This window comes from Rana temporaria, chromosome 11 (genome assembly GCF_905171775.1).
Source record: "Rana temporaria chromosome 11, aRanTem1.1, whole genome shotgun sequence".
Taxonomy (NCBI): domain Eukaryota; kingdom Metazoa; phylum Chordata; class Amphibia; order Anura; family Ranidae; genus Rana; species Rana temporaria.
In genome coordinates this window covers 26,249,117-26,273,586 of record NC_053499.1, presented here as the reverse complement: position 1 = coordinate 26,273,586, position 24,470 = coordinate 26,249,117, and the positions used below count along the sequence as shown (strand labels likewise).

Below are 24,470 nucleotides of genomic sequence, written 5' to 3'. Positions count from 1 at the left end.
TGCAAGCCAAAGATGGGTGCAAAGCTGAAACTTATGCAGGTGATACAAGGCAAGTAGTTTATGCTACTCTCAGATAATAATTCTAAACATCGGCAATCCTGTAGCTGTGACAGCATTGTAAGAGCTTGTAGGGCTCATAGGCATGGCAAAACTGTTTGGCACCTCTGGCTGTGGACACCTTTTAAGATAGTGACCACAAAATGCAGACAATGACTTCTAAGATGGTAATGTGATGCCCTGACACATGAACATATCTAAGCGCTGCTTAGCTACCAGTAATGGCATCCTTGAAATTCCAGCCATATTTCTGTATGAGTAATTTTTAAATCAGTTGAGCAATGATATTTGTATCAAGTTCCCTGAAACACTAAGATCTATCCTTCTCTCTCTGATGCGTGCTGAAGAGACTGTGGCCACAGGGGCACTTTCCTCCACATCTGGTGTGAGTGCCCCAAGCTGCGACCCTTCTGGCAGGATGTCCACGCACAGATCAAGCTCATCCTGGACGTGGAATTACCGGATTCCCCGTTGGAGTCCTTACTCCACTTCCCCACTGTTCCGGTTAGTCAGTATCGCAAGTCCACACTGCCTCAACTGCTCAACGCGGCCCGTCGGCTGATTCCGATTCATTGGAAGACGCCTCAGGTACCAACCCGTTCTGAATGGGTGGCTTTGGTGAAAAAAATTATGGCGGCTGAGAAGTGGATGGCGCAGTGCAGGAACAAATATGACCAATTTTATTCAATTTGGGCTACTTGGATACACTACACAGGGCCGGATGCGTTGCTTGCACCGGGGCCCTCTCCAGGGGTGACTTCCTCTGGCGAGGGGACTAGATTTGATGGGAGAGGCGATGTCAGGGGTCCCGATACTGAAGGATGATAGAGCCTAGAGGAATTTGCTACAGTTTGCTTCTAGCCAGGGATCAATTCCAAAAGTTATTTTTCACTTAATGCTTTGTCATATTAAACTGTACTAATAAATTCTAAAACTCTTGGGCCAAATCTTGGATTTTAAAAATAGGTTTGTGCTAAGGTCCCTTTATATACAAGATAGTGATCTCATGACTCAGGGTGCCTTGGTGGACATCCTGTTCAGATAGGTTAGAAAGCCTGTCCTCATTGATTCCCTTGATTAGCACCAGCAGTACAGTCCCTCCTTCTCCACTTGTCTCTCTCCACTGGAATAAAAATGCTTAGTAGAGCAGAACTTACAAGTCTATGAAATGATCTGCAGCAATCAGAAGTGATTTTATCCTTTAGGTCAGGGGTCACCAAAGTTTCTAAGCAAAGGGCCAGTTTATGGGCTTTTGGACTTTAAGGGGGCCGGACTATACCCAGTGGGAGCAGAAAATGCCCCAGCATCAGTGGGCACAAGCAATGCCCTATCATTGCTTTGATTGGAAGGTTTAGTTCCCCCATTGTTGATATGGGAAGAAGGTGTCAGTGGGAGGGATCGTGCCCCAAAAGACAGAAAAGGAAGCCATGGGCCACATCTGACCCTGGGCCGCAGTTTGAAGACCACTGCTTTAGGTAATGAAATCCTGCCAGCACTTCTTATGCCGTGTACACACGATCGGTCAAAACGATGAGAATGGTCTGATGGACCGTTTTCATCGGACCAAACCGATCGTGTGTGGGCCCCATCGGTTATTTATCCATAGGTTAAAAAAAAGCAATCTTGTTTTAAATTTAACCAATGGATACCTAACCGATAGAAAAAAACCGATCGTTTGTAGGCACATCCATCGGTTAAAAATCCAGGCATGCTCAGAATTTAAGTCGACGTATGCTTGGAAGCATTGAACTTCATTTTTTTCAGCACGTCGTTGTGTTTTACGTCACCGCGTTCTGACACGATAGTTTTTTTAACCAATGGTGTGTAGGCACGACTGACCATCAGTCAGCTTCATCGGTTAACCGATGAAAACGGTCCATCAGACCGTTCTCATCGGTTTGACCGATCGTGTGTACGCAGCATTACTGTTCCCTAAAATAAATGGATAGCTTTAGGCGTTCCGGGAACTTTTAAACCTTGGTACAGACCAGACTTCACAAGACTGATGTTCTTATGCTTGCACATTTCTTGTTGCTGACAAACATTTTCCTGAGTGGGTCATCATGGCAAAATAAACACATTTGCTCTGGTAACTGCTGTCTCAGCTACAAGTTTGCTATCACATGATCTGTGCAAAAAGTCTCAACAAAACGTATACACATAGTATAGTGTCACATACAAATATCCCTCTAGCTTATATTCATTGGCAGAAGTTATGACAGCTTTGCTTGCAACAGGATAGTCATACTGTATCTAACCAGTTTACCAGAGGTTAAAATGCCCCTCAAGGTCACTGATGAAGGCCTTAGCTAAGACCACTATTCCCGAGGCCTCAAAATGTACTGCCCAACCTTTCATGAAGTGGAGCTGAAAACATGGCACCTTCTTTGAATTAACTCTAGTCAATTAGATCTGAGGCTAAACGACAGTCTCCGTTACAGAAACATTCATGGCTACTTCATTTTAATCTCAAGGATTATGAAACCTCCAAGCTACCAAAATATTATTGGCAGATTTCAGGTCTCTGTTTTTGGAAAACAGCAAATAATCGTTTATAGCAAACGTGTATCTAAGAGCTATGCTAAAAAAATAAATAAAAACTTATGATGGTGTTTTGTCTCACACAAAAACTGAGAACTGTCCACTAACTTCCGAGAAACTAATTAAAAAAATTGTAGAAGTGCGATTTCAACTAGCAAATAAAAAAGTAATATGAGAAGATAATTATAAAGGTCCCATTTTACTTAGTATGGCATATAATGAGAGTGCACAGACTTAAAAAAAAGGAGGTAAAAAATATTGTTAGGACCTCTGACCTCATGGGCCTTTGTGTCACAATGATATAATGTGAAGGGAAATGAAGAAAAAGCCCAAATGAACACTGAACCCCCGTACACACGATCGTAAATTTCTGATGGAAAAAGTCAGTCAGAAATTACGACCGTGTGTATGCCACATCAGACTTTTTTTTCGAGGAATTCCATTGGAGTTTAGATAGAGAACATGTTCTCTTTTACTCCAATGGAATTCCTTCGGGATTCCGATGTGAGTTTAGCCTGATCGCGTGTAAGGGGCATAAAGCAATAAAAATAAAACTGATAGAGAGTCTAACCCTTCCCCATGCTGCCCAGAACATAAATATGACTGCTTTAGTTATACAATTAAATTTCCCTTTCTTATATTGGCATTAAAGTAGATCGAAACCCTTACTGGATGACATTTAGTTGTATACCATAAACAACTGACATGCTATTTTGCTCTCATAAAATAAAATGTCTGCCCTTTTGCCACCTTTTTTTTGCATCTTAGTGCTGCTGATCTCCTAGCCCACCCCCCAAACCCCCTTTTCAATGACTTTCTGTCTACATGCACTTGCACTTGCTCCGGCATTGGTTGCACATCATTGCTCAGGACCGGGTTTTGAAGACTATAGTGGACCATGCCTGCCCAATGTGTATTAGTACAGTCACTTGTAGTCTTCACCAGGGGTGCATGTAACATGGTGACAATGCAGGAGCACAACTGGTAGACAGTTGTCACCTTATAGCAGGACCTTCATAACAGGATTACCTGGTATTTATTTTATAAAAGCTGCAGGGTTATTGGGTTTAGATCTACTCGACGTGTAAGTAGACACCTGTTTTTACCCAGAATGACTTGCTCTTTTAACATTGGTTCTGCCAGCCACATTTGTTTCCCACTTGAACTATCTAGTGATGAAGGATATATCTCAAAAAGCAGTAAGGGAGGTTTTAATATAGTAACACCACTCTTTCTTGAGCCTATGATGCATGCTATCCTATTACTCATTGGAGTTCAGCTGCCACCTCGTCGAAGAGGTGTCATTCCTTCCAATACATAGATGGGTTACATGCTGTTCCACAGTCTCTCCACTTACTGGTGAGAAGAATAAACAGACTGATCACTCAACACAGTGACATCACAGGGGTCACTTGCTATAGATAATAAATGAGCAGAACCAGTGAAGTTGATTCATCAAGTTAGAACTAATAAGCAGAAAATGAGTAGCCATATTTGCTTAGCATTAATGCATATTACCGGTCACCAGACATGGGCCGAGCCACTCGCATTGTTACGCCAGGCCAAAAGCATCAGTAAAGCTGAATCACTTATATCGTGCATATCACATAAAACTTACTCTCTGTATGCAGGATGAAGGACAGAAGAAGATAAGAAAATGACAGTTACAGAACAGAAAAGTGATAGTGTAAAAGAAGAGAGGAAATACAGAAAGAAAGAGGATATAAATTATTACTCAATGAGTACAAAAAAATATATACTAAGGGATGCAGAAATCATTGCTAGACAGCAGGACTGAAAGATGCAGCAAGCATTACAACACCGCAGGACAGAGGGATGCAGCAAACATTGATAAAAAGCATTGCTACACAGTAGGGTTGAAGAATACAGTAAACATTGCAAGCAAGCAGGACTAAGGTATGCATCAAGCATTGAAGAGCAGAAGAATGGAAGGATGCAGTAAGCATTGCAGGAGAGCAAGATTGAAGACTGCAGCAAGCATTGCAAGAGGGCGGGACTAAAGGATGCAGCAAGCTTTGCAAGAGAGAAGGACTAAAGGATGCAGCAAGCATTGCAAGAGAGAAGGACTAAAGGATGCAGCAAGCATTGCAAGGCAGCAGGGCTGAAGATTGCAACAAGGATTGCTAGACAGCAGGACTTAAAGTTGTAGCAAGTGTTGAAAAGCAGTAAGATTGACGGAAAGCAGCAAGTGTTGCAAGAGAGCAGGACTGAAGTATACTGCAAGCTCTGCAAGACTATAGTATGAAAGGGGGGCGGAAAGCAAGCTGCAGGAAATACAATAGCTGCAGGAGTGTTGGGTGCCTGGAACACAACCAGTCCCTAAGCCAACTGGACAGATGAACAGGGACAGGGCATGGAGTGTACATGGAGAAAGCTCTGCAAGAAAGCTAGATACAGCAAAAGGAACATAGGAAAAAGACACATGGATATGAAGCATAGAAAACACGTCAAATATCATTGAGAAATGAACAAACAATCAATATAGTATGATCCATCATTTACTGTTTTTTCTTTTCTATCCTGCATTGGAAAAATGGTTGTTGTCATCTGGCAGGTTACTGTGGAAAGCTACTACTTGCCTTTACAAGAGTTTATAATTTCCTCAAAAAGGAAAGGTGACCTACCACCAAACGTTCTGATTGCTTTATGACAAAAACTGTTGGCAGAAGGTTGAATCATTCTGTTTGGATATCTTTGTGATCAATGGCTTCTTGCAAATAGATGATATTGCTAGAAATTGCCAAGTGTATGGCCAACCAGCTGGTGGTTTCAAAAATGACCAAATTAATACAACCTGCCATCAACTGTTTTTATCATCACCTTGAAAAGATCAAAAAGGTTTGGTGGTACACTATTTGATGGAAAAAGGTTAAAATTACCCTAAAGAGACTTATTTTGCCCATTCATTTAAGGAATGTACCCCCAAACACTGATAATCACGGTTGCCATGCTTCCCCACCAATGCATTTTTGCCCTGGAGCCTGGAGTCCAAACCCTGTATAAGCTTCATTTTGGATGCTTACATAAGGTTGACTACTTGAGAACCGGGCATTTTTCTCCCTTAAACCCAGAGTATTTTTTTAATTTCCTGGATGTCTTATACCGCGTACACATGGTCAGAATTTCCAACAAGAAAAGTTCGACGTGAGCTTTTGGTCGGAAATTCTGACCGCCTGTAGGCTCCATCAAACTTTTTTGGTCGGAATTTCCGACAGCAAAAATTTGAAAGCTGGTTCTCAATTTTTCCAACAAGAAAAATTCTTGTCGGAAATTCCGATCGTCTGTATGCAATTCCGACGCACAAAAAAACACGCTTGCTCGGAATCAAGTAGACGCATGCTCGGGAGCATTGAACTTCATTTTTCTCAGCTCGTCGTAGTGTTGTACGTCACCACGTTCTTGACGGTTGGAATATTGTGTAACCATGTGTATGCAACACTACTTTGAGCCAAAATTATGTCTTGTTGGCATTTCCGATCGTGTGTACGTGGCAAAAGTTCAACAAATGATGCCTTTTAGTCGTTGTATCTTACCTTGAACCATTATATATTGTTTTCTTTGGGACAGACAAGGCTTTACTGTAATTTGTCTCAAAGGTTCCAGAACAATAGAGAGGGACTATTCACCAAATTGAAAACCTCAAAATGATTTACTGAAACATCCAACAAACAGACTACTCCATCCGATTTACAATCCCACTAAGGAGGGGTTTGTACATCGGATGGAGTAGTCTACTTGTTGGATGACTTAATAAATGTTTGGGGCTTTCAATTTGGTGAGCAGTTCCTCTCTAATCTTTTGGAGTCTTTATAGATACTGTGATAGTGGTTGATGGCTATAGGAACCGGCTCCCTGGGGATCAAGTGCCGTAACAGAAAATTTGTTCTCTGTGTAGGGCTTTAATTTGATAGCAGATTGGTACAAATTAATTTTTATTTCTTAAGGGTTCTTCAAGCAAACCTAGCACTTGACCCTAAATGGGCAAACTGAGTGTTTCTACAACTCCCCAGCATAAGCTTTATGGTTGAATATTTGTGAAAATTACTGCCATGGGTATATCATATTATAAATAATTTTGGTTGGTAGGGATTTTACAGTTTGTTTCAACACCCATTTAGCAATAAAGGTATGATATAGTCTAAAGCCTCATACACACGATCAGACTTCCATCGGAAAAATCCGTGGATCTTTGTCTGGAGGGCATTGTCCATGAACTTGTTCTGCATAAAGACGGCAAAACATTTTCAGCCAACATACACCAAACTATGTGGTTTTTCAGCTCTTTACCCCCACCCTTTGGGCAACTTCTGCTATTTTTGTCTGATGGTTAGCATTTTGGTTCAGAGCATGCGTTTGTACTTTGGATTTTAGTCCGACTGATTTTTGTACACACGATCGGATAATCAGACGGAACAATTTGAGAGCATGAATAGCCAACATTTGTTGTCGAAAATTACGACAACAATTGTCCGATGGAGCATACAGATGGTCGTATTATCCAACAAAACACGTCCATCGGACAATTATTGTCAGAATATCCGATCGTTTGTACGGGCCTTAAGGCAGCATTACCCAGCACCAGCAAGTTACAACAGATGCCCTAGGCTGTTCTTCATAAGTTTCCATCTGTGCAGGTGTCACACTGTGATATGAAACCTGGACTGGAAACCATTCTACAACTCCCATGTATTACAAGCAGTGTAAACGTTCTGCTCCACGGATAAGAATACTGTGTGAAGATAGCTGAGATAGAATGTTGTATCAATTTAGGGAAGCCGTGTAAGGTGATAAACAGTATTATATATATGTCTCATATGTCAATGGGAATTCTACATATGGCATGGAGGGGAAGATGGGAGATTGCAAGGAATTATAAATATCTATATCAGTGACAGACTGTTGGCTACACAGAAGTGTTTCAGGAAGGGAGGATAGATTTGTTGCCCGCTAAGGAGCATGAAATTAGATCTATGATCAGTGGAAGGTGGTGCCATTGTATAAACTAACCTTTTCTTAAGAAGGGCACTGAAGTCCAACTCTCCGGCTTCCTCTGCTCCATCTCCACTAGAAAGAGTATCATGAAAAGAAAAAGGTGATTAAGAAATGTTTACAATTTTTTTTTCTGTTATATGTTTTTTATGCTAGCTGACTGCCAAACACACAAAAAAGCATAACACTCAAACAGAATTGTTTTGAGCTATTTGGGCACAGTCTGATCATCTCTTATGCCTTGTACACATGATCGGAATTTCCGATGGTAAAAGTCGTGTGTAGCCCTATCTGAGTTTTTTCATCAGAAATTCCGTCGGAGTTTCTTTTTTACTCCGGTGGAATTCCAATGTGATTTGTCCGGGTAAAAGCCAGATCATGTGTACAAGGCATTAGGTCTTCCTAAAACTCACAGGTAGACCTCCACCTGCCTTTAACACATTTGTGACACTACACTTTACAGGCAAAAGCAGAGCGTCACTGGTCAAGCTCAGTTTTTATTTATTCCTTATGAGAATTCAGTAAAGACTATAGACTTTACTTTTGTCAGTGACACCATCAGATTTTTTTCATAAAGAAACACGGCAAACCAAAAGGGATATTTTAATTATCAGTACAGCCCAGTGGGCTATGTCAGTCCCTGGCTACTTGTATGTCTTCAGGTGTGTTGGATGACCTCTAAAAATACCTGTTGGTGGTCCAATGGACAAAGGGCACTTGTCGTTGTGTGTTTAAAAAAGGATGAGGGTTGTCTGTTTTTTGTACAATGGATAGCTTTATTATGAAATAAATCTATTAGTTGTATGATAAACCAGATGACTTTTTGATAAGCAGACAACCCCAATCCTTTTTGCAACACACACGATTTTGGCGCCTCTGCCAATCGGACCACTGATGGGCCTTTTTTAGACATAATTCAACTCACCTAATCCAACACCCACCTGAGAACCCTGCAGAGGATCCAGGCCAGGGACGCATGTGGCATTGAGCGTGACCTTTCTTATCCTGCGTGGGAACAGAATATTCTCTACCTGTGCCCATGGCAGGTTGTGTGTATTTACCCTAAGGAGTCACCGCAACCTCAGCAGATGTAAGTCACTTCATTTTTGTGTTTTTTGATTTTATGAAGAAACTATTTTGAGGTAATCATTATATTTGAGTAATTCGCTACACGATAATACGTTTCTTTTTTTATTGGACACTCTAAATCATCCCAAGGGTCTGCAACCAACATCTTTGTAGTTGAATCCCTTGGATCTCTTTCAACAATAGGTTCTTCTTTACATAAAACATGACTCTTGCATCCCATCTCCTTTAGTTATGTTCTCCATAATATGAAATAATTAATTAAATAGTACAAGAGGAAAAGTGGAAACCCCCTTAATGTCAGTCCCTGGCTACTTGTATGTCTTCAGGTGTGTTGGATGACCTCTAAAAATACCTGTTGGTGGTCCAATGGACAAAGGGCACTTGTCGTTGTGTGTTTAAAAAAGGATGAGGGTTGTCTGTTTTTTGTACAATGGATAGCTTTATTATGAAATAAATCTATTAGTTGTATGATAAACCAGATGACTTTTTGATAAGCAGACGACCCCAATCCTTTTTGCAACACACGATTTTGGCGCCTCTGCCAATCGGACCACTGATGGGCCTTTTTTAGACATAATTCAACTCACCTAATCCAACACCCACCTGAGAACCCTGCAGAGGATCCAGGCCAGGGACGCATGTGGCATTGAGCGTGACCTTTCTTATCCTGCGTGGGAACAGAATATTCTCTACCTGTGCCCATGGCAGGTTGTGTGTATTTACCCTAAGGAGTCACCGCAACCTCAGCAGATGTAAGTCACTTCATTTTTGTGTTTTTTGATTTTATGAAGAAACTATTTTGAGGTAATCATTATATTTCAGTAATTCGCTACACGATAATACGTTTCTTTTTTTATTGGACACTCTAAATCATCCCAAGGGTCTGCAACCAACATCTTTGTAGTTGAATCCCTTGGATCTCTTTCAACAATAGGTTCTTCTTTACATAAAACATGACTCTTGCATCCCATCTCCTTTAGTTATGTTCTCCATAATATGAAATAATTAATTAAATAGTACAAGAGGAAAAGTGGAAACCCCCTTAATGATCACAGTAGGTGCCAGTAGATATATAAGAAATTGTTATTTGATATAAGTTTCCAGCATTTGCCAGAAACTGAAATTTCGAAATTTCGATTTTGGGAGGTCTAAAATGGCTAAAGTCACAATTAGGATGGTGGTGCCCAACAACAGTCATTAAATGCACATACTGTATAATGTTATGAGAAGACTGCTGTTAAAATGAACGGTCTAGTGACAGGGTTCCGTTATCTGCTTATAACACTGAGCCTGCAATGAAGACCACCATGTTCCATAATTTACATTCAACCTTCTCAGGCCCCGTACACACGACAGAGGAACTCGACGTGCTTGGCACGTCGAGTTCCTCGTCGAGTTTTGGGATGAAGCCGCCGAGGAGCTCGGCAGGCCGCCTTCTCCCATAGAACAACGAGAAAATAGAGAACATGTTCTCTATTTTCTCGTCGAGCTCCTCGGCGGCTCCATCGAGCCAAAACTGTACAGACGACAGAGTTTCTCGGCAGAATCCGGGTTTTGACCGAGTTTCTCGGTGAATTCTGCCGAGAAACTCTGTCGTGTGTACGGGGCCTCAGAGATCCCCCAACTTCCTCATCCACATACAATGTAGAAAGAGGAGGAAATTGCACATATCAGGCCCCGTACACACGTCCGAGAAACTCGACGGGCAAAACACATCGTTTTGCTCGTCGAGTTCCTTGTGAAGCCGCCGAGGATCTCGCCGAGCCAACTTTTCCCATTGACTAACGAGGAAATAGAGAACATGTTCTCTTTTTGGCCCGACGAGATGCTCGTAGGTTTCCTCGGCGAAAAGTGTACACACGAGCGGTTTTCTCGGCAGAATACGTCTCCCATCGAGTTTCTGGCTGAATTCTGCCGAGAAACTCGGTCGTGTGTACGGGGCCTCAGAATTATACACAATAACATAAAAGTAGACTGGTTGGATATTTGGGGGCATAATTGACTTTGACGTTGTTGATTCCCCTTTAATGCAATTCTGGATTACCCATTCTTTGAGGGAGGTCCATGTCTCTGTGACATTTGCTATACTTCTAATATGGTGATTGTTAAGCCCCATACACACTATCAGTTTTCCTGCAGGTTTTTCTCTTCGGGTTTACCAAAACCATCTAATACACTATGAGGTCAAACCTCAAGAGTTTCAATTTGTATGCAATCAGGCAGGCCCTTGCACTACATGGTTTTGGTAAACCTGAAGAGAAAAACCTGCAGGAAAACTGATAGTGTGTATGGGGCTTTAGAGTCACCATCCCTGGCCTGCTTGTGGGATTTCCTGCCTGTGGATGGCAAATCTTTGATCCTATCAGTGATGTACCACTGATGTCCTGTAGCGTCCACAAAGAAGCTGTAAAATCCTCATTGGCATTTTTCCCCATTCGGCCACCACAAATCGACACTACAATGCTAGTAAATGTCTGCCAATGAGAGGCAAAGCTTTGTCCTAGGAATATATCTAGACACCCACACTTGTATAAATATGCTCTTATGCTTTTGGTCGGAAATTCCGACCATGTATAGGCTTTATCAAACTTTTTCTGTCAGAATTTCCGACAGCAAAAATATGAGAGCTGGTTCCTTAATTTTTCCAACAAGGAAATTCCGATCGTCAGTATGCAATTCCGACGCGGAAAAAACATGCATTCTCGCAATCAATTAGACGCATGCTCGGAATCATTGAACTTAATTTTTTCTTGGCTCGTAGTGTTGTACATCACCGCGTTCTTGACAGTCGGAATTTTGTGTGACCGCGTGTATGCAACACAAGTTTGAGCCAACATTCCGTCGGAAAAAAAATCCACGGTTTTCTTGTTGGAATTTCCGATTGTGTGTCTTGGATTGCAATATAATTACTATTCATTTTAACAGCAAAAAGACCCAGAATATCACGTACCTGGTTTCTATCCTCAGAATCTAGCAAGCTACCTGTCCTAATAGTGTGGGAAGATCCACCTCTCAATTGGTCCTGGTGACCACTCTCAGGCCCCGTACACACGACCAGTTTCCTCGGCAGAATTCAGCTTCCGACCGAGTTTCTGGCTGAATTCTGCCGAGAAACCCGGCCGTGTGTACACTTTCGGCCGAGGAAGCCGACGAGGAGCTCGGCGAGGAAATAGAGAACATGTTCTCTATTTCCTCGTTGTTCTATGGGAGCTCTCGGCCCGCCGAGCTCCTCGGCGGCTTCAGGGCTGAACTGGCTGAGGAACTCGATGTGTTTGGCACGTCGAGTTCCTTGGCCGTGTGTACGGGGCCTCACATAGATAGAAAGAAACCCACATTTTCAGAGTTGTAACTAGACCAAGAGGTGATAGTTAATCTTCTAATGGGGACACCTGTTCTCCTAACAATTAAGAGGGGAATTCCAGGATAGGAAGTAAAGGGAAACCTCACTAAGAGGACACAGATAGCAACACACAATAACCTGTTAATATTTTAAACCTTCCTTCCTCTATCTAACATTTTAGAAATGATGGCTACATTTAAACTTTATTCCTAGCAAGGCCGGTTCTTGTAACACATACAGGATAAAGTTGATTAACAGTAGGATAAGTGGAGCCTAAATCGACTGTGACATGCTCAAGTTAACACACATTGATAAGACCTAGTATTAATGTGGTATAGTGCATGTACGGTATATCAGGAGAACAATAAGAAAGTAGAACTTTTCCAAATTATTGGCTGATGTTCTGATATTTAACAATAATTAATCAAATTATGTTTTTTCCTCTTAACTGCTATAATTTTTTGGAGAACTACTTGTCTTGTAGAAAAATTATGCCGCGTACACATGACCGCTTTTCATGATGAGAAAATGCAATTTTTTTAATTGGTAATTAAAAACGATCGTGTGTAGGCTCCAGAGCATTTTTCTAAACGATTTTCACGTTTCCGCAGCAGTAATTGTGTTGTATCTTTGTGTAGGTGTGATGTTTATATACAGTATGTCGTATTTGTCCCTGTGTGGTGCAGTGGCATAACAATTGTCCTAGTAGCCCATACAGCTGCTATGGGGCCTGGGGGTTAAAGGGGGGTCCCATTGGCAATAAAAAATAGAAATTCTGATGGCATGTGAAGATAACACATATTCATCATCAAGTCTGACACTACGGCTTGGTGAACTAGGCAGCCACTTAGGGCACACTGCCGTCTAGAGTGCAGCCATGGCCGCTGGGTTCTTTACTCTCTTCTGGCTTCCTAAAACTCCACTGGCTTTCCCACACTCTGCCCTGATGTTCCGTATACTGCTGCAGGATTGAATGATGTTAGCTGGAGACGAAGCTGTCTCCTGCAAAAACATCACTTCCTCCCAGCTCCCCAGTCAGTCTCCACACCTAGCTAACATTGGCAAGAAGGTGAGAAAGCATCCCTGCACAGGCTGCATTTGCAGATGGCTGTGTGTTGAGTTATTTTGAGTAGACAGCAAATTTACACTGTTAAACAAGCTGTACACTCACTACTTTACATTGTAGCAAAGTGTCTTCAGTGTTGTCACATGAAAAAAAGATATAATAAAATATTTACAAAAATTTGAGGGGTGTACTCATTTGTGTGAGATACTATATATATATGGCACACCAGGAGAGTCAGATCACAAAGCCCCATAGTGTAATGTAGTGTCATTTCTTCAGTGTTGTCACATGAAACGATAAAATAAAATATTTACAAAAATGTGAGGGGTGTACTCACTTTTGTGAGATACTGTATCTATCTATGTATATACTGTATATATACACATGTATATCACATGTGTGTGGTGTAATTGTACATGTGTGTGGGGTGTGGCAATATGTATATCTGTACAATCAATTCCAAAAAAACATCATGTTCTATACTGTTTTCTATACACCGGGTTGCTAAAGTCATACACAAACTGTGAAATGTGCTGGTGCAGCAAGAATCAGACATAGCATGTGGTAATATATAGACATTGCAGGGAAACATTAATCTTTGAGTGACAGGTGTAACACAAGCCTTCAAGAATTAGAGTGCCATAAATTCTATACATTGTGCTGTGTGCACAGGGGACACGCTGTACATGCATTGGATGGATCAGAGTCTTAGGAAGGCAGAAAACAAGTGACAAGCTCAGTATTGCAGGGATTCATGAAGTGTCAGGTGTATTAGAAACACATGGTCTCCGACCAGTATCACAGAATTTGTTTGCATCGGAAGTCTGAATACAGCAGCAGATCTTCCATGACAGCTTACATAGAATTCTGGATAATCATTTGCTCAGCAACTATCCCAATGGCAATGAAAAGCAGTCTTCCTAATGAGTGAAAAAATCTGCCCTGATACTGATTCCAGGTTTACACCAATCATACATAACCCCCATATTTCACTATCACTGGTATCGCCCATGGTAGCCAATATAATTTTTTTAGTGCAGGCTAGAAAATTGAACGAGACTTGCATTTGCTCAAGCATCAGCTGCATGTCAAGGCTTTGGACTGGCTTCCTGACAATGAATGGTGGATGATTCCCATGTAGTTATGTGTTGGCACAGCCACTTATAGCGTCTACCAGGGCTGCACGTCACAGGGTGAAAATACAGAAGCACAAGAGAGACAGTTTTCGCCCCACAACAGGAAAAAGTACCTTCATGGCAGGATCAACAGGAATTAATTTAACCCTTTTGTGCTGATGGGAGCCACCCTTGTACAGAGATCTTAAAGTGGAGTTCCACCCAAAAATGGAACTTACGCTTTTTGGATCCCCCCCCCTCCGGTGTCACATTTGGTACCTTTCGGGGGGGGGGGGAGCAGATACCTGTGTAATCCAGGTATTTGCTTCCACTTCCGGGTATAGATCGACAATCTACGCCATGTCTGGCCCCTCCTCTGTTCCCCCCCTCTGTCTTCTGGGAGATGCACAGGTCCCAGAAGACAGTAGGGACCAGTGAAATCGCGTAAGGGTGACTCGCGCATGCGCAGTAGGGAATCAGGAAGTGAAGCCACGAAGCTTCACTTCCTGATTCCCTTACCGAAGATGGCGACACCACCACCCGTGAGCCGAGAGACAGATCGGCTTTGGGTGAGGACATCGCGGGCGCCCTGGACTGGTAAGTGTCCATATATTAAAAGTCAGCCGCTGCAGTACTTGTAGCTGCTGACTTTTAATATCCGTGTTCATCCGATCTGGCAGACGGAAGAAAAATAGGATTTTCTTCCGTCCGCAAGTGCGGATCTTTGCGGAGGCGGACGATTACGGGTGTCAGCGGATGGTCATCCGCTGACACCCGTAATCACATAGGGACCAATGTATGTCCCGTTTTCATCCGCAACGGACGGAAGGGCCCTAAAGCTTTGATAATGAAACCTGAAAGCTGATTGGTTTCTGTGGAGAGTTGCACCAGATCTTGCACTCTCCAGCTTTAGTAAATAACACCCCATGCCTCGCTACATGTGCACAATGCAAACCATAATCAATCATTTTTTTTCACAAAGAATAGTCATTTTCAGAAATTGCTTGGTAGCATTAAGTGGGCAGATTGGATATAAAAAGTGTTTAGCAGGGTTCTACTTTAAAAGGGCAGGATCATTCTAGCCTTTCTGCCTCTACCCCCAGTTTCATTATAAGGGCAGATTTTTTTATTTATTTTTTTATTAGGAAGACATTCATTGAGAAATTTTAGAAATGTTGCTGGAGCAAAGTTTGTCTACCTGGCGATGGATATCCTCCTTCTTGCTGGTCCTACTATGCTCCTGGATGTATCAGACAAGTTTTAGAGATATACATGTATTGAATTACACTTATAAATTACCCCTTTTTTCCCCAACAATGCCCCTAGAAAATATTGTCTCAACAGTTTGGATAGACAAGCTACAACACAATTAGGAACATTCGTATAAAAAAATTCTGAGTACATCTGATGACTTGACAAATGTTGTTTGAAAGTACTTCAAAATTTGTAATTTTGGAATGATTGGACTTTCCTAAATGAAAACCACATGGACTTTTAGAAAAACATTCCTTTAAAAAAAAAATTCCATACCGCTTCTTCTAATGTTCTCATCACTGCGGTCAAAAAAAATGGCGATTTGACCGCACTATTCATTAGAAAATAGAATAAATGTTCACCCTAAAAAAAAATTTAAGATTAGATTCACGCTCGTTTTGTGAAGAGGAATCGGGTATTTTTTTTAAAAACGAAGCAGTACTTACCGTTTTAGAGAGCGATCTTCTCCGCCGCTTCCGGGTATGGTCTTCGGCTGGGCGTTCCTTCTTGATTGACAGTCTTCCGACAGGCTTCCGACGGTTGCATACATCGCGTCACGAGTAGCCGAAAGAAGCCGAACGTCGATGCGGCTCTATACGGCACCTGCGCACCGACGTTCGGCTACTTTTGGAAAATCGTGACGCGATAGATGCGACCGTCGGAAGCCTGTCAATCAAGAAGGAACGCCCAGTCCCGCAGCCCATACCCGGAAGCGGCGGAGAAGATGTATCTCTAAAACGGTAAGTACGGCTTCGATTTAAAAAAAACTACCCGATTCCCCTAGACAAAATGAGCATCAATCTATTCTTAAAAATTGTCATTTCCGGGTGAACCTCCACTTTGAAGTAAAATATTTTAAACAAAATTCTAATAGTGTAAGCCAGCTTTAAAAATGTTACCAATTTTATTTATTTTTTTACCCTATAAAATTGTATCCAAAAAATAAAAGCAAACACACATACATACAGTACATTTTCCCTTTACAAATCTTTTATTAAGTTTGGGGTTTTGCCCAGGGCCGATCCTAGGCAGGGTGCACGGGGTGCTCCGCACCCAGGCGCCTCAGAGGTGGGGGCGCTGAAGCGCCAAAGTGCTCCCCTCCCTCCTCCTTGTCTGTGTCCAGAGGCGAAGCGCATGTAGCGGGTGCTGCGTTTCCCCATCCCGATTGCTCTCTCCGCTGGCAACTGACAAGAGCGCATACCTCCCGCTGTCCCAGTCTGGGTACCACAGCGGAGCCTAGTACCGGAACATGTTCCGGCACTAGGCTCCACTAATTAATTCTGTCCGGTGTGCATGGAGCAGTCTCCAGTCTGCCCCGCCCCCTCTGCGTGTGTCGGCTCTTCTCCCATAGGCAGTGTGATGAGAGGCTTCTGGGTTGGCCGGAGCTGCTGCCAATCATCCCGTGCACTCCCAGAAATGCTCTCCGAGTGTCACTCTCTAAGTAACCAAAGATGCCACGTATACCCCGCCCCTCTGTAATGTGCTTCTGCTCCCAGCTACAGGGATCTATTGGACAAGTACTGATCTATGAGGACATCTGATGTGGGGGGCTCTAATGGGGACACCTGCTGTGGGGGGCTCTTATGGGGGACACCTACTGTGGGGGGGCTCTAATGGGGGACACCTGCTGTGGGGGGCTCTGATGGGGGACACCTGCTGTGGGGGGGTTCTGATGGGGGACACCTGCTGTGGGGGGGTTCTGATGGGGGACACCTGCTGTGGGGGGCTCTGATGGGGGACACCTGCTGTGGGGGGCTCTGATGGGGGACACTTATGAAGACTTCTTAGGGGAGCATCTCTGTGTTTGAGTCGTAGCCATAGAAACATTTGTAAAGGGGAGGAGTTAGTAAGATGACCCCACCCATGTGGGGGCACCAGAAATATTTCTGCACCCAGGCGTCTGTGACCCTAGGATCGGCCCTGGTTTTGCCTGACATATTCCTTTAACCTGCACACTCTTAGCACGACCATGCATGGCAACCTGGGTATCATGATAAGGGCTCTCCTATTGATATTAGCCAACCTCCATCCCCTAATTATGTTTTAAATTAGTCTTTTTCTAGAACTCATTCAGAATATTACTAATATACTACCCTGACTATATCCATTTTTTTATTCTTTAACAAAATAACTCTTAGCTGCCACATTCAACTAACAGGCACTCACTCTCCTGTTGTAGCTTCAATCAGACAGTAAAACAGAAATGTATTTAGGGCAGATACTTACGTCCGCTTGAATGCAGCACGGATATCAATGTCTCCTGCATTTGAGGCTTCTACGCAGAGAAAAAAGGGGAAGAAAATATTGGCATAAGGAAGGATGTACAAGTGGAATAAAATATTAATAGTACATGTATGAATTTCATCTAATACAGTTGATGGAAACTTTGGTAAATCCCCATAAACCGCTAAACCTTCCTGAGCCGTTGACTCTTGTTTGACACATCATTTCCACTATATAGTTACTTTGGCTGAAAATGTCCATCAACCAACAATTAACCACTTAAGACCCGGACCTTTAGGCAGCTAAAGGACCCAGCCAGTTTTTGCGATTCGGCACGGCGTCGCTTTAACTGACAATTGCGCGGTCGTGCGACGTGGCTCCCAAACAAATTTGGCGTCCTTTTTTTCCCACAAATAGAGCTTTCTTTTGGTGGTATTTGATCACCTCTGCGGTTTTAATTTTTTGCGCTATAAACAAAAGTAGAGCGACAATTTTGAAAAAAATTCAATATTTTTTACTTTTTGCTATAATAAATATCCCCCAAAAATATATATAACATTTTTTTTTCCCTCAGTTTAGGCCGATACGTTTAATAAGCGTTTATTGGTTGGTTTGTGGAAAATTTATAGCGTTTACAAAATAGGGGATAGTTTTATTGCATTTTTATTATTTTTTTTTTTTTTACTACTAATGGCGGTGATCAGCGATTTTTTGTGAGAGCGACATTATGGCGGACACTTCAGACAATTTTGACACATTTTTGGGACCATTGTCATTTTCACAGCAAAACATGCATTGTTTACTGTGAAAATGACAATTGCAGTTTGGGAGTTAACCACAAGGGGGCGCTGATGGGGTTATGTGTGACCTCATGTCTGTTTCTAACTGTAGGGGGGTGTGGCTGTAGGTGTGACATCATCGATTGTTATTCCCTATATAAGGGAACACACGATCGATCACGGCGCCACAGTGAAGAACGGGGAAGCTGTGTTTACACACAGCTCTCCCCGTTCTTCAGCTCCGGGGACCGATCGTGGGACTCCAGCGGCGATCGGGTCCGCGAGTCCCGCGGCCGTGGTCACTGTGTGAACAGTGCTGTGCATCTCTGTGCATCAAGACTGCATTTATCAAGCTAGATCCCACCACACATCAGACGCTGCGTTGTAGTGCAGTGGCTGTTGTGAATAAACCGTTATATAGCATGGTTCAATTTGCTGTAACAGGTTGAAAAAAAACATACTGGTCCTCAATGGACACTCCCTGGATCAGTTTTCTACATTGTTATTTCGTATAAAAATATTTGTAGCCATTTATATTTTGTGCAGTTGGAAACCCAGTACTTTTTTGACACAATCTACTGAGAGGACTATTCCACATTTTTACAGCTTCTAGTATAAATTGGTGGAACTAGATGGTCTTTTTTCAACCAGACTAACTATGTAGCTATAAAGAACCTGTTTGATTCTGAGCAATTATTTATATGGCCTCTGGGGAGTACCATTTTGATTTGTTCATAATACCCTGACTCTAAAGCCCTGTACACATGATCGGTTTGTCCGATGAAAACAGACCGCTGGACTGTTTTCATCGAACAAACTGATCGTGTGTGCGCCCCATCGGTTTGTTTTCCATTGGTGAAAAAATATAGAACATGTTATACATTTTTCCTATGGATAAAAAAACGATAGAAAAAAACGATCGTCTGTGTGGAAGTCCATCTGTCAAAAATCCACGCATGCTCAGAATCAAGTTGACGCATGCTCGGAAGCATTGAACTTCATTTTTCTCAGCACGTCGTAGTGTTTTACGTTGAGGCGTTTTGGCACGGTCGGATTTTTGACTGATGGTGTGTAGGCAAGACTGATGAAAATCAGCTTCATCGGATATCCGACGAAAAAATCCATCGGATTAGATTCCATCAGATATCCGATCGTGTGTATGAGGCTTTACTCTTGGAGTTGAGAAGTTGAAAGGCATAGTTTGCTCACTCTGGATTTACTTGTTTTCTATATATAATATTGCCTATATGAAAATCTGACCACAATCCCTACTACCTCTGTTCAACATTACTGATCACGCCTTTTTTCTTGCTGTGGTTCCATTGTAGGCAGTCATAAACCAGTTTATGATAAAAAAACGTTTTAAATATGAAAGCATAATTGAACACCGGATTTATGGCAGTACCATTAACATTCAGATTGAAATTGCAGCTGTCAAATTTGTCCTTGCTGGATACTTCACAGCGGTAGCCTCCCGCATATGTGGTCTTGGCCTTGATAATGTGTATTTCAAAGGTATAAATCTGGATAAGAAAACAAGAAGACAGTGAACAGGAGATCCTTTACTTAGGAGTGGTTTTCATTAAACTTTACTTTGCTATATATAATTTTATCAGTGTCTGCTTCTATTTTAAAACCTTACTTTGTATCTGTACTTCATAATTATGTATGTGTAAGGGGGCAGCCATGTTTGCTGATCCCATAGGCAGACTTTCCTTAGAGCTTTGCAGTGCTACCTATCGGTTTTACTTTTTGCTCCATCTCAGAATTATCCGGATTCAGAAAGACTTACGACGGCATATACCTGCAATACCTTGGTATTAATCTTTTGCCCGCATTTAATAAATGTGGTACAATGCTATTTTTATAAGTTTTTAAAGCTCTTGTGGTTCCATGGAACAGGAATTGTAACGGTGTAAACTCTATTGTTTCCTCAGACATTTTCCTGATCCATGGCGCCACTTCCTCCCAAAAGATTCTTATCCCTGGACATGCCCACCAAATGTGGAGGTATGTTCCCTGCTCCCCGCACCCCCTCCAACATCGGTCATCTCTTGTTGGATATATTTGAGCTAATCGCACCGGGGTGCGGTACCATCTTACCAAGAACTTATATGCCATGTCCTGAATGGCTGAGCTTGTGGATGTGGCTTGTGTAATTGTGATAATTTGTTTTAGTTGTAATGGGGGGAATCTGCATCCTAGTTCTTTTTCCCATTCTTTGATAAAGTAGGGGGTTGTTTTATTCTGTTCACTACATATTATTTTATACATTTGTGACAGTAAGTGGTCCAGGTTTGTTATCTTTCTACATGTTTTTTTGAATATAGTTAGGGAATTCAAAGTTCTTACTTGAGGGTCTAATCGTCTAAAAAAACGTTGCATCTGGCTATATCTCCATTCTAATAGCAGACAAAAAATTCTCCTGCGCTCTGGTATTTCCTGCTATAGGGTAACGTGGTCCAATTACAGGGTGTATTCAACGGTCTTGCAGCCCTCCTCAGAATCATGGGAATTCATAAGGCTAAAAAAGAGAAAAGAAAGGAGGGCGCACCGACCTTGTGTATTACCGTATAAAAGGGTTTTATTACATATATTAAAACAATGGTTATACTCACAAAATGAGTTGTAAACAGCGCTTGACAGACAATACAACTGGTACACAGCAACGCCAGAAGAACACGGTGACAACACGGAAGAGGTGGTATCAAACCGGCTATAATCCTGACACGTTTCAGGGGCGAACCCTGGGTTTGCCCCTGAAATGCGTCAGCCATATCGCCGGTTTGATACCACCTCTTCCGTGTTGTCACCGTGTTCTTCTGGCGTTGCTGTGTACCAGTTGTATTGTCTGTCAAGCGCTGTTTACAACTCATTTTGTGAGTATAACCATTGTTTTAATATATGTAATAAAACCGTTTTATACGGTAATACACAAGGTCGGTGCGCCCTCCTTTCTTTTCTCTATATCTCCATTCTGCCATTACCATATCTCCTTGTGATGATACTAAATGTGGCAGATGGACTGTATTAATTAGTGTGGCACTGCCATCTTTTTAAATACCTTAGCATCCTCCCCCTCCCGTAACAGTGCTGGGGCTGAGTGATTGCGTCAAGGGAGAAGGTGATATGCTCCCATATATCCAGAAAAACAGGATACTTGCAATGGCTGTTCAGTAAGAATTGAGTGTTGGGAGAGTGTGGGGAAAGGTAAGTACAGGTGGGTTGGAATGGACTAGTAAATGACTGTCACTTTGCCTTGAATGGACAAAATTAGTCTCTTTAACTTCTTCAACCCCTGTGAGGCATTGTAGAAGCCAATTTACATATGCCTGCATTTAAAGCGGAGCTCCACCCTAAAGTGGAACTCACGCTGATCGGAACCCTCCCTCCCTCCGGTGTCACATTTGACACCTTTCAGGGGGGAGGGGGGTGCAGATGCATGTCTAAAGACAGGTATTTGCACCCACTTCCGGCCACACAGTTTCGGGTTTACTGCGGGCAGAACGTCACCTCCCGTCCTCCCCCCGTTGTGCTCTGGGAACACTCGGCTCCCAGAGCACAGCGGGAGCCAATCAGCGGCGCAGCGAAACTCGCGCATACGCCGTAGGGAACCGGGTAGTGAAGCCGGAGCGCTTCACTTCCTGGTTCCCTCACTGAGGATGGCGGGGGGAGCAGCAGAGTGATGAGCGATCGCTCGTCCTCTGCTGCGGACGGCGCTGGACTCCAGGACAGGTAAGTGTCCTAATATTAAAAGTCAGCAGCTGCAGTATTTGTAGCTGCTGGCTTTTAATATTTTTTTTGTTAGTGGCACATCCCCTTTAATACTACAGTATAAGAAAAAAAAAAGGAACAACAAGCTCATAGTAATGTTAAAGTTGCTTCAATAATAACTAAAAATAATCACTTACTAAAAATATATCCTACCTTTCCTTCAAACTATTGTTTAAACTGCAGATCATCCTAGTTCTCCACCACAAATGGTCTCTGTAAGACCTCTATGTATTCTTTAGAGAGTCTTCCGCTGGCCACTTACTTTTGTGTTGCGATCATATGTCTCTGTGATCTGTAGGTGTTTGCCAACTTTAGTAGACAAGTCCATCCATTTGCCTTTGAACCATTTCGCCACTGGTTTCTTTATGAGGTTGGTGGCATTCACCTTTGCAGTAAAATTGATGTTATCACCTAAAAGGGAACAAATGGGCTTAAACATAAATTATCCAGAGAAAATGTTTTCAAGTTACTGAGTCCAACCAATATTGATGCTTAATTCAGCACATCTAATGAAAGTCAAACTAGGGAGGTTTGCTGATGTTTCTTTAGGTCTAAGGTTCTTTTACCTGCAGTTTGATGCGTAACATGTAAGGCAGAGGTGGCCAACCAGTGGCCCGCGGAGCCCTCTGATGTGGCCCGCGACCTCCTGCTCTGGAATGGTGGGTTGGCAAGCCCAGATTGCAAGTTGCCGACCCGCCATACCACAGCATCCGTGTTGTGAATGAAGCTGGCGGTAGAGGAAGAAAGTGGCTGTGGAGCAGAGTCCATAAGCCGATGCTTCCTCTACAGCGCTGGATTTTGCCACAGGTGGTGTCTATGGCAAAGTTCAGCAAACCCGCAGGATAGATGCAGGTGCACTACGCTGCACCCGCGGTGTGGGTAAACTGCAGCACATCAGTGTGAAAGCAGTATTAGGCCCTTTTCACATTATCAGCCCGACCAAATGGGACCCTCAATTCACCTCTATAGAGCGACAGATATTTGTTTAAGCCCGCCTACCTCCAATCTGAAAAACAGAAGAGAATTTGTCCCCTTTCACCTGGGCAGATCGGAGGGCCTATAGAGTAGCAGTGACCTGTCATCCGCCCGCTGCGCTTATTGTGGCCCTTGACTGGTTACCAAGTTGCTTAAGTGGCCCTCGTTCTTCAAAAGGTTGGGCACCCCTGATGTAAGTTCTAACTACTACAGCTTCAGTCTCTATAATGTAAAGGTAATTTAAAAAAAATGTATACACAGCAATGTTATATTGCCTGTGACATGTGCAGATAACTTGCACCTGGTGGGCAGTGTGGGCAATAGATGATTCAATATTCCAATAATCACTCAGAACTGAAATATCAATATTGGGTGCACTGACACTTGCATACACAGTGGACGTTAAAAGAACATTATAAAAACGCTAGTAGCTTTGCAGTGAGTTTTTAAACTTTTTAGAATTTTTTTGCAATAGCGTTTTTTAGCGTTTTTCCGCGTTAGGGTTTTTTTGGTTTTTTTTTAAGGGGAAAAAAATATATATATATATTTTCAATGGATCAAAAATGTTAAAAAATGCTGGTGAGCGATGTTTTTGAGTGTTTATCAACGTTTATCTGCGTTAGAGCATTTTTACAGCTGAAAAAACGTCTCTCAAAACCCTTTTTTTTTTTTTTTACTGCTCAAAAACGCCACTGCCCAAAACTTCTGATAACAGCCTATGTGTGCATGGACACATAGGATAACATGATGGAGAGTTTAAGGCCCCTTTCAACTTGGGGCGGTGGGGGCGTTGGCAGTAAAGTGGCGCTATTTTTAGTGGCGCTTTACTGTCAATTTCACGTTGCTATTTGGACACTATACGGCCGCTAGTGGGGCGCTTTTACCTCCCGCTAGCGGACGAGAAAGGGTTAAAACCACCGCAGAGGCGCTTTGCCGGCGGTATAGCCACGATGCCAATCAATTTCAATGGGCAGGAGCGGAGGAGGAGCGGTATACACACTTCTCCTTCACCGCTCCAAAGATGCTGCTAGCAGGACTTTTTTTACTGTCCTGCTAGCGCACCGCTCCAGTGTGAAAGCCCTTTGGGCTTTCACATTGGAGAGACAGCAGCGGCTGTTTCAGGTCGCTTTGCAGGCGCTATTTTTTAGCATTATAGCGCCTGCAAAGCGACCCAGTGTGAAAGGGGATTAATGACTGTAGAAAAAAATGTCTACTGCCTAAAACAGTTGCTGTAAAAACGTCCAAAA

At 42.6% G+C, this 24,470-nt stretch overlaps 1 protein-coding gene across 4 annotated transcripts in view; it reads right to left on the bottom strand.

Annotated features, from left to right (window-relative positions):
• MYBPC3 (myosin binding protein C3) overlaps positions 1 to 24,470 on the bottom strand; it is a 174,679-nt gene that overhangs the window by 103,431 nt on the left and 46,778 nt on the right. For 2 of the 4 annotated variants that reach the window (XM_040328243.1, XM_040328245.1), the window contains exons 5-9: positions 22,511 to 22,659; positions 19,880 to 19,997; positions 17,699 to 17,747; positions 7,627 to 7,683; positions 4,217 to 4,219 (exon numbers count right to left, since the gene is read on the bottom strand). In XM_040328243.1, coding sequence (XP_040184177.1) covers positions 4,217 to 4,219; positions 7,627 to 7,683; positions 17,699 to 17,747; positions 19,880 to 19,997; positions 22,511 to 22,659 — 376 coding nt within the window. The remainder of the gene's footprint in view (positions 1 to 4,216; positions 4,220 to 7,626; positions 7,684 to 17,698; positions 17,748 to 19,879; positions 19,998 to 22,510; positions 22,660 to 24,470) is intronic. The other 2 variants (XM_040328244.1, XM_040328247.1) reach the window with 1 other exon arrangement.